Raw genomic sequence first — 18,144 nt, 5'->3', positions numbered from 1 at the left:
TGGGCAATCTGTCCACCTTGATCTGGCCCTGACACCCACGAAGACGCAGTAACTGGAAGAGGTTCCCCCACTCCGACTTCTCCCCATGGGTTCCCATTCTCCAGATGGATGGAGTCCTGTCTCAGTTGGGCCCAGGATGTTTAGGGACAAAAGGCTGTAAGTTCAGCTCCATGGCACAACTGCGGAGCCCACATTTAAAGTCTGTATTTCATTACATATAGCAGCAATTAATGCCAGCTTTTTGAGGGTGTAACATTTACAAAGGAGAAAAGTACCCACTACATGGGCTTCACCTCTGTTCCCTTGCATGTCCATACTGTGATAGAGCCAAAGTCATCCCAAAGTTAGTGAAAAGAAAACTATAAAGCATGAACTAGCTGTTAAAGAAGGGGTTTCTCTGGTGGCTCAGTGGTAAAGAATCCACCTGCCAATGCAGGAGACACAGGTTCAGTTCCTGGGTCAGGAAAATCCCCTGGAGAAGGAAATGGTGGCCTATTCCAGTATTCTTTCCTGGAGAATCCCAAGGACAGAGGAGCTTGGTGGGCTATACAGTCCGTGGGGTCACTCAAGAGTCAGACATGACTTAGTGATAAAAACAAAGTTGTTAAAGGAAGTCAGACATTTCAGTGTGTGCTGTTTTGATAGAAGATGAAAGAAACCAAAAAAAAAAAAACGAAGGTGACAGGGAAGCCGGAGGAAGGAAGGAAAAGAAGATGGGAGGTGGTGGCCCCCAAGAGGCAAACACCAGAGAAGAGACTGGAGGCCAGGCCTCCTGCAGCACCATCACAGGCCCACCATGCTGACCAGACAGAGGCTGCTCCTGCCTGTTCACACACCAGGTGGGTCCACCCTGCGTGATTTATGAACAGGGACTTGCTGTTTTTCAGCACAGCCCACTAATCTCAAGGTCCACTGACCTTGACATCATCATTCTGGGAGTCCTTGATTCTCAACAGAGCATCCTAAATCAGCCAAATGACCTCGCATTTATTTCAGCTCATTTGCATTTGACCTTCTTTCACCATTTTCCAGTAAGGGGCAGCTTTTCTGCGTTTGCTTCCACCCTTTCGCCTAGTTCCTCTAGGCTATTTCTCCCACCACAGGGATTAAACTTTCAAGATACCAGATTAGGGAGAACTACCTGTCTCTCTGATCCACCATCTCCTTTTTCCTCAACAGGTGACTAGACAGAGTTCTCCAGTCGCAGCAGAATAAGACTGTGGCAAGGACTTATAAATGTGAAAAGAAAAATGCACACGGAAAGAAGATGCATGGGACAGAGGAAAAGCTCAAAGGAAAAAAAGATCCCCAGTCCTTGGACAAGACAGTAAGAAGGCAACCTGCCTTCCCGCGACAAAAGTATGTAAGGAGTCTGGTAAATGTATATTCTCTCTCCCACGAGAGCAGTCAACAATGGAAACTGAATCCATCCTATTACCCTTTAAGCTACTTTGGGTAGGAAAATCAGCTTACATCATAGAGCCTGCCAGAAACAGTGACAAAGGCCTTTTGTCTGTTGGGAAGAAGGCGGTGGTAAACTTGAGCAACCCTTCCAGAATCTGGGTGAGAGCTGGATACACACACACACACACACACACACACACACACACACGTTTGGAAGGAATGACAATGTAATGTAAGCAGCAAGTATCTCTACACAGTTGATGTCTTTGGATGATCTTTAGTTTATTCTTTTCTACATCATCAATATGCATTACATGGAAAAAAAAATTATGTTTAAAAATCTGTTGTGGTTTTCATCGGATTTTCTTTATGCTCAGTTTAAAATCTAGATTAGGTCCTGAGTTTAAGCTCCTTGAGTGACTGAACTTCACACACAGATGTGCTGGACATCTCTGGAACTTCTGTTGCTAGATGGCTTGGTGAGATGTAGATGGTGTTATACTGAGGAAGCGATTACCTGAGATACTGAACAGCATTTCACGTTTAATACTGGGGGTGAAACTGGATAATCTATGCTTTCAAATCATTTAAGTAATTATAAATTCAGATACAGCATTTGTATCTATAAGATGATAAATTGTGACCATGTGGCTACGTGTTAGTTTTCTTTGGGACAATAAAACCAGACCCTTTCTGGTGTGTAAGTAACATGAAGCATGGTCAAGCCCATCACAAGTCGTTGTCCCAAACTTACCATCGATTTCAGAGGGAAGTCAAACAATTCATTTCCTATTTCCGGAAACAAGGCCTCCAATTCTATGTGGAAAATATCTTTTGATTTCCTACTGTCTTTTAAAAAAATTATTTCTACCTCCTCTTTCTGTAACTTGCCAGTTAACTAGTCTAAATTTAAATCAGAAAAGGAACATTAAAAGTGAAAGACACACAATAATTGCACTGAAAGGCAGTTAATGCAGGGTCAAGAAAGAACTCAAGAAATCTACAGACATAAGTGGTTTCAAATGATAACAGATTACTCACCCAAACACCCAGCACTGTGTTCCCACGCGTTTGCACTGCGTGTCGGTGAGGTAAGCGTAGTACTGTCTGAAAGAACAAAGGTAGAATTCACTGAGAGCTTCTGGAAAACCACCAAGCCAATACAGAACTAAATCACTCTGACAGTGTGAATATAAAAATTGTCTGCCTTGTTCCACATACTCAAGCTGCCTGGTCTAGTTCTATTCAAAGGAATAGGAAGCCAGTGCCTGCTGAAACCTTCCTGTAAGAGGCTAAGAATTTGGACTGGGATGGAGGGAGGTGGTTTAAAGAGCCAGATTATTGGCAGAGGCAGTCTTGATTCAGAGGCAGACTCCCACACTCCTGAGCCAAAGTCACCCCAGGTGGGTGCTTCAGTCTCTCTCCTTGGAGGCAGTTCCAGAAGCTCACCTACACTGTCTCTGTCTCCTCTGGCTCTCTCCAGGACAAAGGCTGCTGACTGTAACCAGGCAGGAAAGCTATACATTTTGGCTCTCAGAAATATTTCAAGGTGACTGGCTACACGCCCAGTACTCATAGCCACATGTGGGAGAGGCGGCCTATAGGACAACACAGGGTGGGAGTCTTAGAGCTGCCCCTGAAACTCGACCCATCCCTGGGGAGGTGACATCTGAACCAGCGGGTTAAGGGCTGGGGTTAAAGACTCCCCTTTGAGGGTTTGAGGAAAGCTATGAAAAAGGCACATAAAACATGCACACAAAATTCTGCATTAAACTTCAGAGGGTTCACGAATGCCTAAAGCTCATCCATGAACTATTGGCTCCGTACCCCAAAGTGAAGAATTCTAGCTGTAAAGAATTCAGGTTTTCCTCTAACTTCACATTTTCATTACCTAATTTCCTTTTACCAGTTCAGCTACTTTACTAATTGCATCCATGCCCTTATACTGCACATTATATTAGACTAAAAGAATATTCACTCAAATGTCTTCTCAAAGCAGAGTCATATGAAAGTCAAACCAAAAAAGAGGAAAAGAGAGACCTGGTAAGTATATATGATTTATACTGAAGCCTGAGTTTTCACTTCTTTCTGGGCCTGCCATTGACTCATCGGAACCTAAAATCCATTAGCATTTCCATCTTTCCAAGAGGCTTGTCAACCATCTCCTTAGCCTCAAGTGATGTAGGAACAAAGGAAGTGGCTAATTTTTAAACAAAAAAAGAATCGTTTGAAAACCCATAGAGTTTGGCAAAAATTTTAAGGAGGTCTCAAAAAAGTCCAAACACTGGATTTTTAGTTTCTGGTTGAGTCTCTAGTTTTTGCTGTGAAATATTTAACAATAAGGAAATTTCATGATAAATCACATGTGATTTGCTCTTCTGTTTTCTAAGAGATTTCTTTTCCCACTTATTTGTTGATTGCTCCTAATTTTATGAAGGAACTGCTGCTAATCTTTCCTGAAATAACAGTAAGCCTCAAATTACATCAAATTTTAAATATGATAAGGAGGTGCCAACCCACAAAAAGGAAAATTGCATTCATGAGATAACTATTTCAGCAGATCACCAGTCCATAAAGTGCCAAAGGGCTCGGTGTACCAACTGTTACCTTCCTGTATATATTAATATATATTTGCAATAATGAATGAGAACAGTAAGAAGTGCTAGCTGGGGGTGAGGGCTATGTCTGACCAAGGAAAACACCCACTCTCCTTGGCAAACAGGACCCTCTATTTGCGTAGATTGCTCACACATTAAAAATAATTAAATTATCCCACAGTTTCCAAAGAAGTTTACTTTGAATCAGCAGTGTAGAGACTTTGGGTGTTTCCACTGAAACAATGAAGAACAACTGTTCTACTCTTCAATGCCGAGACTCCACACTAGTTATAAAACCCTAATTGCTCTTTCCAAACAGGAACAACAGAACAAATGAAAGCGTTTCACTCTGAAGTTCACTGGTCAGTGTGGGAGACTCCAGTCTCTGAACAGCACCTCATCTCTAGGGTCCTACATGAATCATGACTCCAGGGCAAGGACAGCTTCCCTGGAGGATGAACACCCAAGCTTGTCCCTGCTGTCCTGGAGGACCACAGGAAGGACATCTGAAAAAGGAAATTAACTGGCTCTAAAGGAACTAATAAAGTTTCATTCTAAAAATAACAACATTTATGACTTCAATCCACCGTAAAAATGTTTGTATTTTTTGATAATCTCATGAAGAAAACCTCAGTATGTCTCTCCCTCATTTTGTTTTAAATAGGATGCTACAGGGGAAAAAAGGGCTTCCCAGGTGGCTCAGCGGTAAAGAATCTGCCTGCCAATGCAGGAGATACAGGTTGGATCCCTGGGTCAGGAAGATCCCCTGGAGAAGGAAATGGCAACCCACTCCCGTACTCTTGCCCAGAGAATCCCCATGGACGGAGGAGCCTGGCAGGCGATAGTCCATGGAGTCATAAAGACACAGCTTAGTGACTGAGCACAGGGGAAAGAACAGCAGTGAAGATCATAAAGCATAAAGGGGTTTGAATGTAATGGGGTGGTGTCGGTCTTCATGTTACTGAGGTTGGAGAAGCAAAATGTTTTCTTCATGTTCTGGATATATAAGTCTTTCTGTTCCCTTGGAAGTATAATTGTCTAGAATGACATTCTCACGGAAAATCTGCTAGTTTATATGACCTCCTTTATGCTACACAGGAGAAATGATGGGCAAAATGACCTGCAAAGCAGGTTAACGTGTTCAAATGACCGTCAGGCTAACACAGAATTACCTTACTGTGGGAGCCGTGATGCCACCAATAAAGAGAATTCGACACCAGCTTAATGGATGACTGGCTTGGAACACAAAGATATGTTTCAGGAAGAAGGTATTCAACTCGGTCAGCTGCAAAAGAAGGAGGCGTGAGTCAACCTGGTGCTTTGAGCTAAGTCATGAGCCTCTAGTCCTTCAATGGACACTCTATAGCTAAAACTAATTGGTATGTTCAAAGCATTTCCAGAAAATATATTGGGTCTCTTAAGAGTATGGTGTTTAAGCCCAGGTACAGCCAGGACAACATGGGCACCAACCGAGCAGGGGTCCAGAGGAGGTGCTGGGTGCTGAGAGGGGCACAGAGGGCATCGGCCATTCAGCCTGTTTCCAGGTTCACGTGATTGTGACCTGGCTCACAGGCGTGAGCTGCTGGGACAGTCGGGAGGGAGATGCTTCGAGAGCAAAATCAGGAAAACAAATCTCTGCTGAGCAACACCTTCACAGCTGGACAGAAATCAGGCCAGGTCGAAAAGACATCTGACAGCAGGGAAGCAGGCTCTTTAATAGCCAAAAGAAGCTTGAGATGCTGTGCGTGACCGAGAGATGACTACAGGCTCATTCAGCTCGTGCCGGGGACCAAGCAGATCTCAGCCGAAAGGCTGAAAGCTCCTAAAAGTGTGTGTGGGGGCTGGTCCAGGCTTCACCCGGCAGTGAGACTGCTCCCTCAGGGGGCAGCAGCCAGTGCCACCATCACGCGACCCGTCCTGGCGGCACAAAACGTGCCTGTCAGGAAATGTGTGCTCCGTGCCCAGAGGCCCCTCCTGTCCCCTCCAGATGAAGTGAGCAGCACAGATTAGGAAAGGTCACCCCTTTAGGAGCACATGAGGACTTCCCTGGTGGTACAGTGGATAGGAATCCGCCTGCCAATGCTGGAGACACGGGTTCGATCCCTAGTCCAGGAAGATCCGGCATGCCATGGGGCAACGGAGCCTGAGCACCACAACCACTCAGCCCGCGTGCTGCAATGACTGAAGGCTGTGCACCTAGAGCCTGTGCTCACCAACTAGAAAGGCCCCGCAACGAAAAGCCCAAGCACCACAGTGGAGAGCAGACCCCTCACCGCAACTAGAGAGCCTGTGCAGCAACAGAGACCCAGGACGGCCAAAAATAAACACAATTAAAAAAAAAAAAAAACACGCATCACATGGACCAGCAGGTTCATTTCAGTGACCTAAAATGTGCGTCTTTCCCCACAGGGCGGGTTTTAATTTATTTTTAATTGGAGGATCATAGTGCTGATTTTAAGGATATAAAATAAGAACGGTTCATTCATCATCACCACGTATAGGAAACTGATCCCTGCATAGCGCTCACCATCCAGGGGACAATGGGCCGTGGAATTCTGCCATCCTAGGAAAATCCAAATCCTTCCAAGGTCCTCACAATCAAAGGGAACCTCTCCCTGCCCTGGCACTGCCCCAGAAAGGAAAACTTGACCATCATCTACTTATGTAACCCCCCTCCTTTTTAAAAAGTTTTTTTGATGGGAACCATTTCTAAAGTCTTTATTAAATTCGTTACAATATTGCTACTGTTTTTTTGTGTTTTAGTTTTTTGGCCTCGAGGTATAAGGGATCTTCACTCCCTGGCCGGGGATTGAACCTGCAGCCCCCTTGGTTGGAAGGTGAAGTCCCGACCAGTGGACTGCCAGGGAAGTCCCTATGTGCCCATTTTATCCACTGACTTCCCCAAACCATGGCAACTATATACTTGTTCATCCACATAGACTTCCACAGCCATAGACCTCATTTACTGAGATCCATATTATCATTCTCCTTCTGTGGACAAAGACTGTCTTTCAAGTGACACACGCCAATTTTCTCCTTGTGTTGGGAGTATGTTGTTCATGTGTTCAAAATATAACGTCTGAAGATTCTGGAAGACAACTCAGGTGAAAACTAGTTTTCCTTAGCTAGTCTCCCAAAGCTGTGGAACAATTAACCTGTGAACAGGAGGGTCCATAAAAAAGCCTGCCTCCAGGAAAGAGTTGTTTGGTAATCTCTTTCCGAGACCCTAGGCTGTCTGCTTGGAAGGAGGGCCTCTCCCCACTGCTGATACCACTCCGGAGGACCCAGGTCCCCAGGGGGCTCCAGTCCCCTCAGGGAGCTTCTTTATTTAGCGCTTCACCAATTACCTAAAGTGGTAACAGCTGAGGTACCATCTTAACACTCAAACACTGAGTCTGGACTATAAAAAAAAAAAAAAGCCTTACATTTGTTACTTTGGTCCTGAAAAGACCATTCTATGGATAGAAAGCAATCCAATGCCTAATTCACTGGGTGATAGATGCTGAGCACAAGGTTTTTACAGGGAATTTTAATCTGTTTCCAATTTGCAATTCAATGATCCATATTTTAAAACATCTTCACAATGAAGCAAGACCTTAAGTGTAACAGCATTACTGTTAAATTGTTCTGCATGTCAGCTGTAGAACAGTACATCTTTTGACGCATGGAGCTGATAAGCAGTGTCAACTAGCATGAACCCTAAATCAATGGATGGTTTTTATGTTGGTTTTGTTTTTTTCCTACTTCTGAGCATCTGAAAAAAAATTACCTGCCAGATGATCATGAAAAGGTATATTCCAGCCACTCTCTGAAATGAAGACTTGGGGTCAAACCACCGCACGTAGGTCCAGCTGGCAGGAGTAAACTGGAGCACGGCTCTTTTGATCTTCCCGGTGGTGGTGTGGATGTCCCTGAAAAGAGAGAAACAGTTCGCTGAAAATTCAGAGAGGTAAGAAAGGACAAAAAAGAAAAAAAACTGCACTGACTATTTTACAACCAGTACCCAGAACAAAAGATCCCTTCCTGTTTGAGCATCTCTCCAACAGCGGCCTCTGTTCACAGGTGCGGCGCCGAGAGCGTCACACCTGGCGGGGAGCCTTGGCAGGGACAGGTACGACGCAAAGGCCAGGCCACTGCAGGGCCATCACAGGGCACCGTCTGTGAGCTGGTGACGAGAGACGCCAAGGGACACTGAAGACAGCGACTTGGAGCTAGGCCAGGAAGGGTGAGGACGCGGCAGCGACACAACTCCCACCCGTGGCTCACCACCCCCCACCCCAACCTGGGGGCGCAAGGTATGGGAGGTGACCCATGTGGTTCCTGGCCCTATAGCTGCTTCGGTTAAGTTTCAGGTGATGAATTGCGACTTTTTTTGACCTTTCTTGGGTTTCATCCTAGAAATCACTCAATTAAAAATTTTATATTCCTGTGATAGAAACAAACAGTCCCACAGGTCATAAACGAGACCACTGAGGCTCGAAGACACAGACTGGCTGATGCCAGCACACCTCCTAAGCCTCAGAGCTGGGGACAGATTCTGGTCCCCGCGTGGGAGACCAGGGGAGCTGAAATCCAAGGTCGCAGTATTTAATTAATGGTAAAGATTTTTCAGTTCAACAAGAACATTATGTGGAGGACCTTCAGGTCTTAGACACTGTTTCAGATGCTGAAGGCACAAGGACAAACAGGCCAGCCTTTCATTCTTGGTGTGGGGAGGGGGACAGGAGGGGTAGTAAGGGAACCCAGATTTGTTTCTTCACCCACTCACCCGCCCATCAACAAGCCTGCAGTGAGAAAACCTCCTGCAAGAAGGCTTGCGGCACAAGGCCAACAAAGAAAGAGAGTCTATTCCAAAAATCAACAAGAATGAGGAAGGGCCTGTACTAAAAAATGGTGGAACTTCATGCAAAGAGGTAGAGAAAGACTGGGATAAAGATACGATGTGATGGGGATCTGGACATTTAATGGAGTGAAAAGGTTAATCCAACCTGATCTATATTCCTTCATGTTTAATGTAACTTGAAACCAGGGGGACTTTTTTGTTCATTTGTTGTGTTTATGTCTTGGGAACTTGACAGAATGATTCTCAATCTGAATTTGAGCATAAATGTACGAAATTAGGGAAGCATAATGGAGTGTTTAAGGAGCCAGGCAGCCTGATGCAAATTCAGACTCAGCTTGCTAGCTGAATGTCCTCAGGCAAATTACCAAACCGAAACCACAGTACCGTCATCCCTAAAATGAAGAGAACGGTGGTGTGTCTACCCCTAGGGTTGATGTAAGGCTCAAATGAGATACTGTGTATGAAGGTTGCTGAGAGCAAAACCCAGCGCTGCTACAGATTTTGTTACATTATATACTGCTCAAAATATATTGAAAAGTCCTTTCAAGTCAGTGGCCAACGAAAGGATTACTCACGAAAGGGATGGAATAAACTGGTTAATCAGATGCAGCACACTGTGGAATCTCCCCCTTATACCACATGCCAAGAGTAATTTGACACGGAATAAACAGGTTACTTATAATCGCCAAGCCCATGGGCGTTGTCCTCAGGCCCATGAGAGACCATCACAGGGGAATGACATGATGGCTCTGACGGTCCTGAGACCACCTCTCGGGCAGTGGTGGCGGAAGGCTTAGAGGGGTTAACCTGGGGACAAGGCAGTCATCAATCCAGCCGTGGGAGTGGGAATGCAGGCTGGGGAATAAGGATTAAAAAAGAGGGGATGGATTTGAGAAGCTCGTAAATGATTCAGCATTTTCCGGATCACTGCCCGAAACTGGGTTTAGAACCATTTTTGAGCTCCAGTGACCAATGTATAATTTACTCCTCATCATCAGAGAACGCACTCATGCTGTGGGATACTGAGCAGTTAAGTTCACATCATGAGAAACGGTGACGCAGGGCCCGGAGGAGGACGACTCACTTGAAACTTGCCCAGTGGTAAGTCCGCATCTCTAAAAACCGGCAGACGACCATGCCCAGCCAGATGCCGCCCCCGTTGCACAGCAGGATGTCCAGGATGACTTGGTCCCACCAGCACTCGGCAAAATTGGGTAGAAGATGCATGAAGAAAAGCTGGGAAACACGAGAGAGGACGGTTGTGAAAAATAAAACAAACCTGGGGTGCCATCCTGAAAGATAACGTTCCTTTTAACAGTATGCTCTTTTGTTCAAACTTGTTGACATTTTAGGTTTCACTGACGTATTAAAAAAAAAAAATAAAACCAAGTTCTGTAACCAGGTTCTTATTTTTTATTTCATGACAGTTTGCAAATACTGCTAATCCAAACAGCGCCTTTTTAAAATTTATTAATACAAGGTTTTAAAGAAATGATGACCCATCTTGAAAAATACTACCAATAAATCACCTTGGCTCATGACAATGTGACATGGACCCCAGAGAAGAAAGGCAGCAAAGTTTTCTCAACTGCCTACAGGGCACTGGCAGAATCCTCGAAACCAGCAGCTTGAGAAATTAAGCTGTGTATTTTAGAAACGGTCTACAGATATTTGAATAAAATAGTAAGCTGTAAATTAGCTTAACAGGAAATCTCACACTAACCGACTTGCAGTGATGATCTTTTATTAAGTGCCTACGGTGTAGCAATACAAGGTGGTGAGACAAAATGGACCGAGGTCCTTGATCTCAAGCCGGACTTATTCAGAACCAGACACTTATTCAGAACCCCAGAATCAGGTAAGCTGTGGCAAGTGCTACAACGGTGACATAAATGGGAACCGCAGAGACACGGAAGAGATTCATTCTGAGAGATGGCAATGGTGGCAGATTTCTGGAAGGGAGACAGGCTGGAGCAGGGTGGTTAAGGACAGGAGTGACTGGTTTCAAGAGATGGAGATGAAAGTGAAGATATTCCAGAAAAGAGGCACAGTGAGATCAAGGGTGGAACAGAAGTCTTTTACAGAAATATTTCTGTCCAAAACAAAGGACCTGTTCGCTGTGTCCAGAGCAGCACAGTGCACTGCATGAAGGCTCACTTTTAAGAGAGTCTGAAATTATAAAGACAATGCCTGACAGCTATCTGGAAAGAGGCAACCCATAACTGTAAACCTCTGAAGTAATCAAATAAATGCTACAAATTAGAACTATTCACGAAAGCATTTCATAGACTGTGCACACAGGTGTGCTAAGTCACTTCAGTCTTATCCCACTCTGGGCGACCCTAAGGACTGCAGCCCACCAGGCTCTTCTGTCCGTGGGACTCTAGGCAAGAACGCTGGAGTGGGTTGTCCTGTTCTCCTCCAGGGGATCTTCCCGACCCAGGGATCGAACCCACATCTCTTACATCTCCTGCATTGGCAGGCGGGACCTTTACCACTAGAGCCATGTAGAAAGCCCTTTCACAGACTGCAAAACCACACAAATACAAGGATTCTGTCTTCCTGATGTGCCTGCTGCAGAGAAGATACACAACAGCTACTGTGTGTGAGGGTGAGGGGCCAGGGGCTGACCCGTGGCAGGCGGTGCACCGCCTGGGACTGACTCCGAGGTCCGAGCCATGACATGGAGCATTAACTCACATGAGGCAGAGAGAAAATTCTGCAGAAGCCGATGACACAGACCTGCTGAAACAGGACTCTGCCAGGGAGTGGATGTGGAGCACTGACATCCACCTGCAGAGCCTTTCTAGAGAGTACCGGGTTCGGGGGTGAGACAGCCTAGAAAGAGAGGAGTCGGGGGAGCTGGAAAGAGTCACCTTCACTCACTCACTATAGATCTGGGGGCGTCTGCCCGTGTGAGACAGAGCCCTGGGGTCTGGGTCTGGGCAGACATGGGCCCTGCCCTCTGGAGGCAAGAGGTTTAGCAGAAAAGAGACACCTGTCACGTATCTAACGTGGACCAAGTGTTTCAGGGGAGAAGGGCCGGATGCTCTACTTGCAGGGGCACCAATGTGAACCCAGCCAGTGGGAAGACGCAGGGCAGGGAGGGAAGAACTCAGAGGATGGCTTCCTGGGAGGTAAGGACACAGCAACTGTGCAGGGCAGGTAGCAGAGGGCAGGTGAGAGGTCTCGGGGAGGCTGAGCCAGCTAACACCCTAACACCGGCCTTCGTAGGCTGTTGAGTCCCGCCCCCATCCTGATTTTGCTTTAAGAGCAATGGACAAACAGGGAAGAGTTTGTAGTAGAAGCATGTGATGGGGTTGAGGTCTGTAAGGATCACTTTGAAATAGACAGTGTTGCAGGAGCAGACAGGAAATTCAGCTAAGAAGAGAGTAGATTAGATACAAGTGGGAGCAGAGGGATGACCTGGAGAGGTGTCTAGAAAAGAGGCGTCAGGAGTTGGGGATGAAAGGATGCCGGGGAACAAAGAAAGGGAAGGGCAAGAGGCCAGGGAGGTGAGGAAGGCCGAGCACCTCGCACAGGTCACACGGGGGTGAGGTCCTGAGGACGCCTGCAAGTCGGAGAGTGAGTGTGAGGTACAGGGGCGGGGACACGGGCGTGCTCACAGGCAAGCACCCCTGGATCCACTCTTGGCTCGGAGCTCCAGTTTCCACTGTTACACTGGGATACACGCCACCCTTCCAGGTCACAGGGAAGATTCTCGATGACTACAAACAGTGGCAGGCACTGTTACTCACTGAATCGTGGCCCCCTTAAAGCCCATATGGTGGAGGTCCTGACCTCCAGGGCCTCATAAGGGTGAGCTTATTTGTAAATGCAGTCACTGCAGCTGTAATTAGCAAGGTGGGGTCATCCTGGAGGAGGGCGGGCCCCTGACCAAGTACGACTAGTGTCCTCATAGAAGGAACGCTGCATGAAGGCACACAGGGAGAAGGCCATGTGGGGACAAAGGTGCAGATTGAGGTGATCTACAAGCCAAGGAACACCAGAGGCAGCCAGCAAACCACAAGCAGCGAGGAGAAGCCCGGGAAGCGGTGAACCAGGCAGACACCCTGAACTGAGGCTTCCAGCCTCCGGGGCCATGAAAGGCATGTTAATAGAAGTGACTGTCTAACCAGTACACTCGCTAAGTTACGATCAGGGCAAAGATGGGCCTGTGCACCATCACTGAAGAATAATCATAATCAAGAAATAACTGTACACACAGCCAAATTCTGTTCCCTGGGAATGATTAAGAATAATACAATAACTGAGCAATAAATGAACCAGTTCCCCGAATGTCACTTCACTAATAGTTTTTCAAGAATATATCTCTTAAATTCAGTAAATGAGACAAACTTTTGATTACTGAGATAGCTGAGCTCTAATGGGAATTCAGTTTCGGCTACAAAGCGGCCTGGATACACTCATACAGTCCCGAACACCACAATTCTATTTATCTCAAACTGGAAACTAGTTAGTGGGTGGAGCGCCTGTTAACTTCTCAGCGGAAGTCCTCATTACCACTGAATTGTGTTGTTTGGGATTTTAACTCCATTCTTTATCTTGATTCCAGTTGTTTCTCTTTAAGACTTGTGAGATAGAGCAGGCCTGAAGCTGACAAGGAGCTTCTCTGTGTGTTTGACAAAGGCTTAAAATATCCCTTGGGATTTAAATAGTTTCATGCCACAGGAGCTGGAGAATGGATTACGTGACTGCTGACTGACGGACTGTCTTCCTCCTACGTACAAACTGCCCACGCTATAGCATCTAGACAGCGGCCCACGCCCCCTTCTTACCTCGGTCAGCTCCCAGGTGATACTGATTGTCCAGCAGAGACCATAACTTCGGATCAGCAGGGCCTTCATGGCCCAGCCCCAAAAATGTCCAAAGGCAAATATATCAAAGTGGCTGATAATCCTCTCCCAGGTGATGACATGACAGTTCACAGCATACTCCTGTTTAAGATAAAACGGAAATAATTAGTAATGCTCTAGAAATCTACTTGCTTCAGGGTCTGGACAATAAAATGAAAACAACTGATGTGATCTTGACAACTAATGTGTGTCCTGCCCAATAAAAAGTTTTAGTAATTGAAGTTGTTTGAGGAAAAACGGACAAGTATTAGAGTTTATACACTAGAATTGCTTTGTTCCGAACTGCAAAAGCTTAAATAAAGTGGGAAACAAAATCATTTTACAAAAGCTTAACCCATCCTAAAGAAATGGCATCAAAGAGCCCATGTCACTTGCCCACAGGGCAACTGTGTTAAAATCAGTAACAAAAACACAGAATCCTAATAAATAAAGAGTAAATAGAAACCCAACTGGTTTGGAAATTTAAAAACACACCTCTAAATATCATGGAGTTAAAAAGAACTCATAATAGAAATTTAAAATATACTCAGTATTAAATGATAATGAAAATATTACACATCAAAATGATGAGATACAAGTAAGCAGAAGTTAGAGGAAAATACACACTCTTAAATGTTTTTATTAGAAAAGAAGAAGAGCTGAAATATCCAACTTCAGAAATTAGAAGAAAGCAGAATTACTCCTCTACCCAACAATGTATAATACTGCATAATCTAAATATTTAAACACTATAAAGCTTTCAAGAATTTAGGTTCCATCTCTAATACCTTTTTCTTTTTAATATGTTTTGAAAAACTTTCAAATCAATTTCCTTTTATTTCTGTATTTATTACGAAAGCAGTTATCATATGACAACACTTCTCAGAGAGTTCTACATTTCCCATTTGCTTTTCCCAAATTAATCAGATAGGAAGGAGTAAGATTTCAGTCAGCTGGCAGAGTTCCTGTAAAGTATAACATTTTCAAATTCTAGAAACAATACTCTCTGAAGGAGCAAAAACAGCACTGGGGTTCCCCTCTCTCTCTTCTGAAATCCACTGCCTCAGATTTCTGAAGCTTTCTCAGAACAAATGCACTCTAACTTGCAAAGCTGAAAGGACATTTTTAAAAACTGTATTTTTTTTCTGATATGGGATGATGATGGTAAGTGGAAAATCTAGAAAAAAAGAGGGAAAAAAATCAATAGGGGTAAGTCAAGATAAGGCTTAAAAAAAGCCACAGCACTGCCATGAGATGACAATTCTCCTTCCAGGCTCTGGAGCACGTGCCTGTCACAGGAATCACAGAAGGACAGAGACACCCTGGGCCTAACACAGTTACTCGTTAGGTTAAGGAGGGTTCAAGGCCCGGTCAACTCCCGTTTCCGCAGACGCCCTATCCTCCTCTTTACGCTGCAGCGCGCTGCGGCGGGTTAGATAAGTGAGGGCTGAGTCCCATCTTCAGAAGGCTGCTCTGAGGGCAATCATGGGTTGCAGACCACTTCAGAGGCCTTTCTACTCTCCAGGAGAATATTTCTGTGCTTCAACAAAAGGGAAGGTACTCTGAAGGCACCACAAAGAGCTAAGTGTGTCTGTGGTGTATAACTATTATATTATCAAATAGTAGTTAGGAACAAATTTGCCAGCGGTCACATCTGGAAGATCCTGAGGTCGAGGTCCCGGTCGTGAGAGGGACACAAGACGCCACTGTTTAAGGCAGCTAGGGAGCACCCACAGGCACAGCCCTGGAAGCGGGAGGAAGAAGCGTGCAGTGAGGACTCCGAGGGCCGTACAGGGAGGAGGGAGCAGGGGGGAGCACGGAGCCCGCCCTCCCAGCCGACCCACCGCTGGCCTGGACGGCTCCACCTCTCCGCTGTTTGCCCAACACTAGACCAAACACCAAGTCCTGTTCACTTTACGTCCCAATGTGTTTCTTCTTCCAACTCAGTGCCACCGTTATTTCTTGCTTAGACACCTGCGATAGCTTTCTAAAACTATAAAATGTATAGCTGACACTCTGACCACCCACCTCCAGCTTAAGACTGCAAAGGTTTTAACGGGTCTCTCTGAAATCAGTTCTCTATAAATGAAATGATTTTGCAGATCATAAATCAGACAGTTTTGGGTGTGTGTGTGCTTGGGGGCATGTGTGTGTCTGGGAGCGTGTGCATGTTTGGGAATGTGTGTGTGTTCGGGTGTGTGGCTTTGGGTGTGTGTGTGTGTTTGGGGGTGTGTGCATGTTTGGGGGTTGAGCATGTTTGGGGGTGTGTGAGTGTATGGGAGTGTGTGCTTGGGGGTGTTTGAGGGTGTGTGTTTGGGGGTGTGTGCGTGATTGGGTGTGTGCGTGTGTGTGTGTGTGTGTGTGTGTGTGTGTTTGGAAGGGCAGCCTTCCCAGTGTGGAAGGATCTTGGGCCTCCTACCCTGCTCTGTTGCTCACTCCTCCCTAGGGAAGCTGGTGACCACGGAAGCAGAAAGAACACGTGTACCCACCCTCTTTAGGGTCCCCTCTTGGGAAATTATTCACATACAGACAGCACAGGCTCCTGTCAGCCCCCTCACCCTTGGAGGAATTTTTGTGAGTTGGGTTCTGCCCTGTGGGAGGAAGCCCGTGGATGTCTGATGGGACAGCGGAGCAGAAACCTAATTCGGGACAAGGGATTAGCACCGCCACGTGGCCCGGGTCTAAAGCCATCTGCTCCACTGAGCTTGAACCAGGAAGAAGTCAGCTGATGCTGTACACTCTTCTTTCCCGCATTTTCAAAACCAGACTGGAGATGGGGCATGATGTTCACTGACCCACTAAAGTATCAGCTGAGATCAGGTAGTTCCTCTGCTTATAAACCTTCAGGGTCTCTTAACTACATTCACAAAGTACTCCTACCTCCTGTCCACACCTCCCAGCCTCAGGAACGGCCCTCCTCTGCCTCTCATTCCTTCTCTCCTTTACTCTTGACTTATCCCAGGTCCCCAGTTGGAGACTCCATGAAGACTGATCCTTCTTCCTGAATAATGGCCTCGGACCCCTATTCTCCCACTTTGCTTGGCTAATTCCCACTCACTTTCTAGTTGTCAGCTTAGACAGCGTCACCAACTCAATGGACAAGAATTTGAGCAAATTCCGGGAGATAGTGCAGGACAGAGGAGCCTGGTGTGCTGCATTCCAGAGGGTCGCAAGAGTAGGACACAACTTAATGACTGAACAACAAGAATAAACATCAGCTCTTACAGAGGCGTTCCTTGACCTCTCAGAGTAGACAAGTTCTAATAGCACCCATATCTTTTTCTTTATCCCACTGCACTGTGTACTGAAATCATTACACTTTCTTGATTCTATGACACATCTTTTTCACATTTAGCATTCTGAGAATTGGGTGAATATTTCAATGTACTGAGCTTCCCTGGTAGCTCAGCTGGTAAAGAATCCACCTGCAATGCAGGAGACACTGGTTCGATTCCTGGGTCAGGAAGATCCCCGGAGAAGGGATAGGCTACCCACTCCAGTATTCTTGGGCTTCCCTGGTGGCTGAGCTGGTAAAGAATCTGCCTGCAATGCAGGAGACCTGGGTTCGATTCTTAGGTTGGGAAGATCCCCTAGAAGGGAACAGCTACCCACTCCAGTATTTTGGCCTGGAGAATTACATGGACTATATAGTCCATGGGGTTGCAAAGAGTTGGATGTGACTGAGTTGGATGTCACTTTCAATGTATTACAATGTTTGGTGCCTATTTCACTTTTCTCCTTCCAAGTCATACAAGTGATTGATAGGGCATCATACAATTGATGCTGACCCTATGATCAAGCTGAACATCATAAAAGAGAGACCCCTAGACACTGTGAGGCCCAGTGTGGTACACGGCACTGCCTACGAGCAGCCCTGCCATGGAAACCTGCCTGGAGTCTGGATCCCATCCAGCCTCTACATCTAACTTCCAGTTTAGAGGAAATACAGGGAGACAGAGGGATGCATTAATGATACCCTGGGAATGCAAGCTGCAAAATCCAGAAGTGAGAAGCTCCATGGAATAAACAATATAGTTTCTTTGACAAATAAACACTGATGTTAAACCAAAGCATGGAGGGACTGCAGACTAAGAGATACGAGAGCTGCAACAAAGGCGACACCGGGACCTTGTCTAGATCCTAATCCAAACAAGTCAACCATTCAAAACAAAAGAAGAGAGAAACCTTTATGAGACAACTGGGGAAGAGATGCGAACACTGCATACTGTTAACTTTAAGCAACTAAAAATAGCATTGTGGTTACGTTTTTAAAAATCCATATATTTAAATACTGATGTCTGATAATAAGATGTGTGTGTTAGGGGAAGCGAGAGGGTGGGATGAAACAAGATTAGGCATGTGCTGATAAAATTTTTAAAACTTATCAAAGTTATCTTAAACAATTCTCTAAGAAAAAGAGCCAGCAATTAATTTGTTTAATTTG

The 18,144-nt window shown here is 45.7% G+C and overlaps 1 protein-coding gene across 2 annotated transcripts in view; it reads right to left on the bottom strand.

The window, feature by feature from the left end:
• The window catches only part of PTDSS1 (phosphatidylserine synthase 1), a 67,637-nt gene that overhangs the window by 18,664 nt on the left and 30,829 nt on the right, over positions 1 to 18,144 (bottom strand). The window contains exons 5-10 of one of the 2 annotated variants that reach the window (XM_086336009.1): positions 13,644 to 13,802; positions 9,929 to 10,080; positions 7,771 to 7,912; positions 5,174 to 5,286; positions 2,446 to 2,511; positions 1,666 to 1,929 (exon numbers count right to left, since the gene is read on the bottom strand). In XM_086336009.1, coding sequence (XP_086192135.1) covers positions 1,872 to 1,929; positions 2,446 to 2,511; positions 5,174 to 5,286; positions 7,771 to 7,912; positions 9,929 to 10,080; positions 13,644 to 13,802 — 690 coding nt within the window. In that variant the 3' untranslated portion in view covers positions 1,666 to 1,871. Of the gene's footprint in view, positions 1 to 1,665; positions 1,930 to 2,445; positions 2,512 to 5,173; positions 5,287 to 7,770; positions 7,913 to 9,928; positions 10,081 to 13,643; positions 13,803 to 18,144 lie in introns of those variants that run through there. The other variant, XM_086336008.1, reaches the window with a different exon arrangement.

Source organism: Bos grunniens, chromosome 14, assembly GCF_055505025.1.
Source record: "Bos grunniens cultivar Pamir isolate PY7600 chromosome 14, Bosgru_T2T1.0, whole genome shotgun sequence".
In the NCBI taxonomy this organism is placed as follows: Eukaryota; Metazoa; Chordata; class Mammalia; order Artiodactyla; family Bovidae; genus Bos; species Bos grunniens.
Note: the sequence above shows the minus strand (reverse complement) of the source record. Positions and strands in the feature narration are given on the sequence as shown.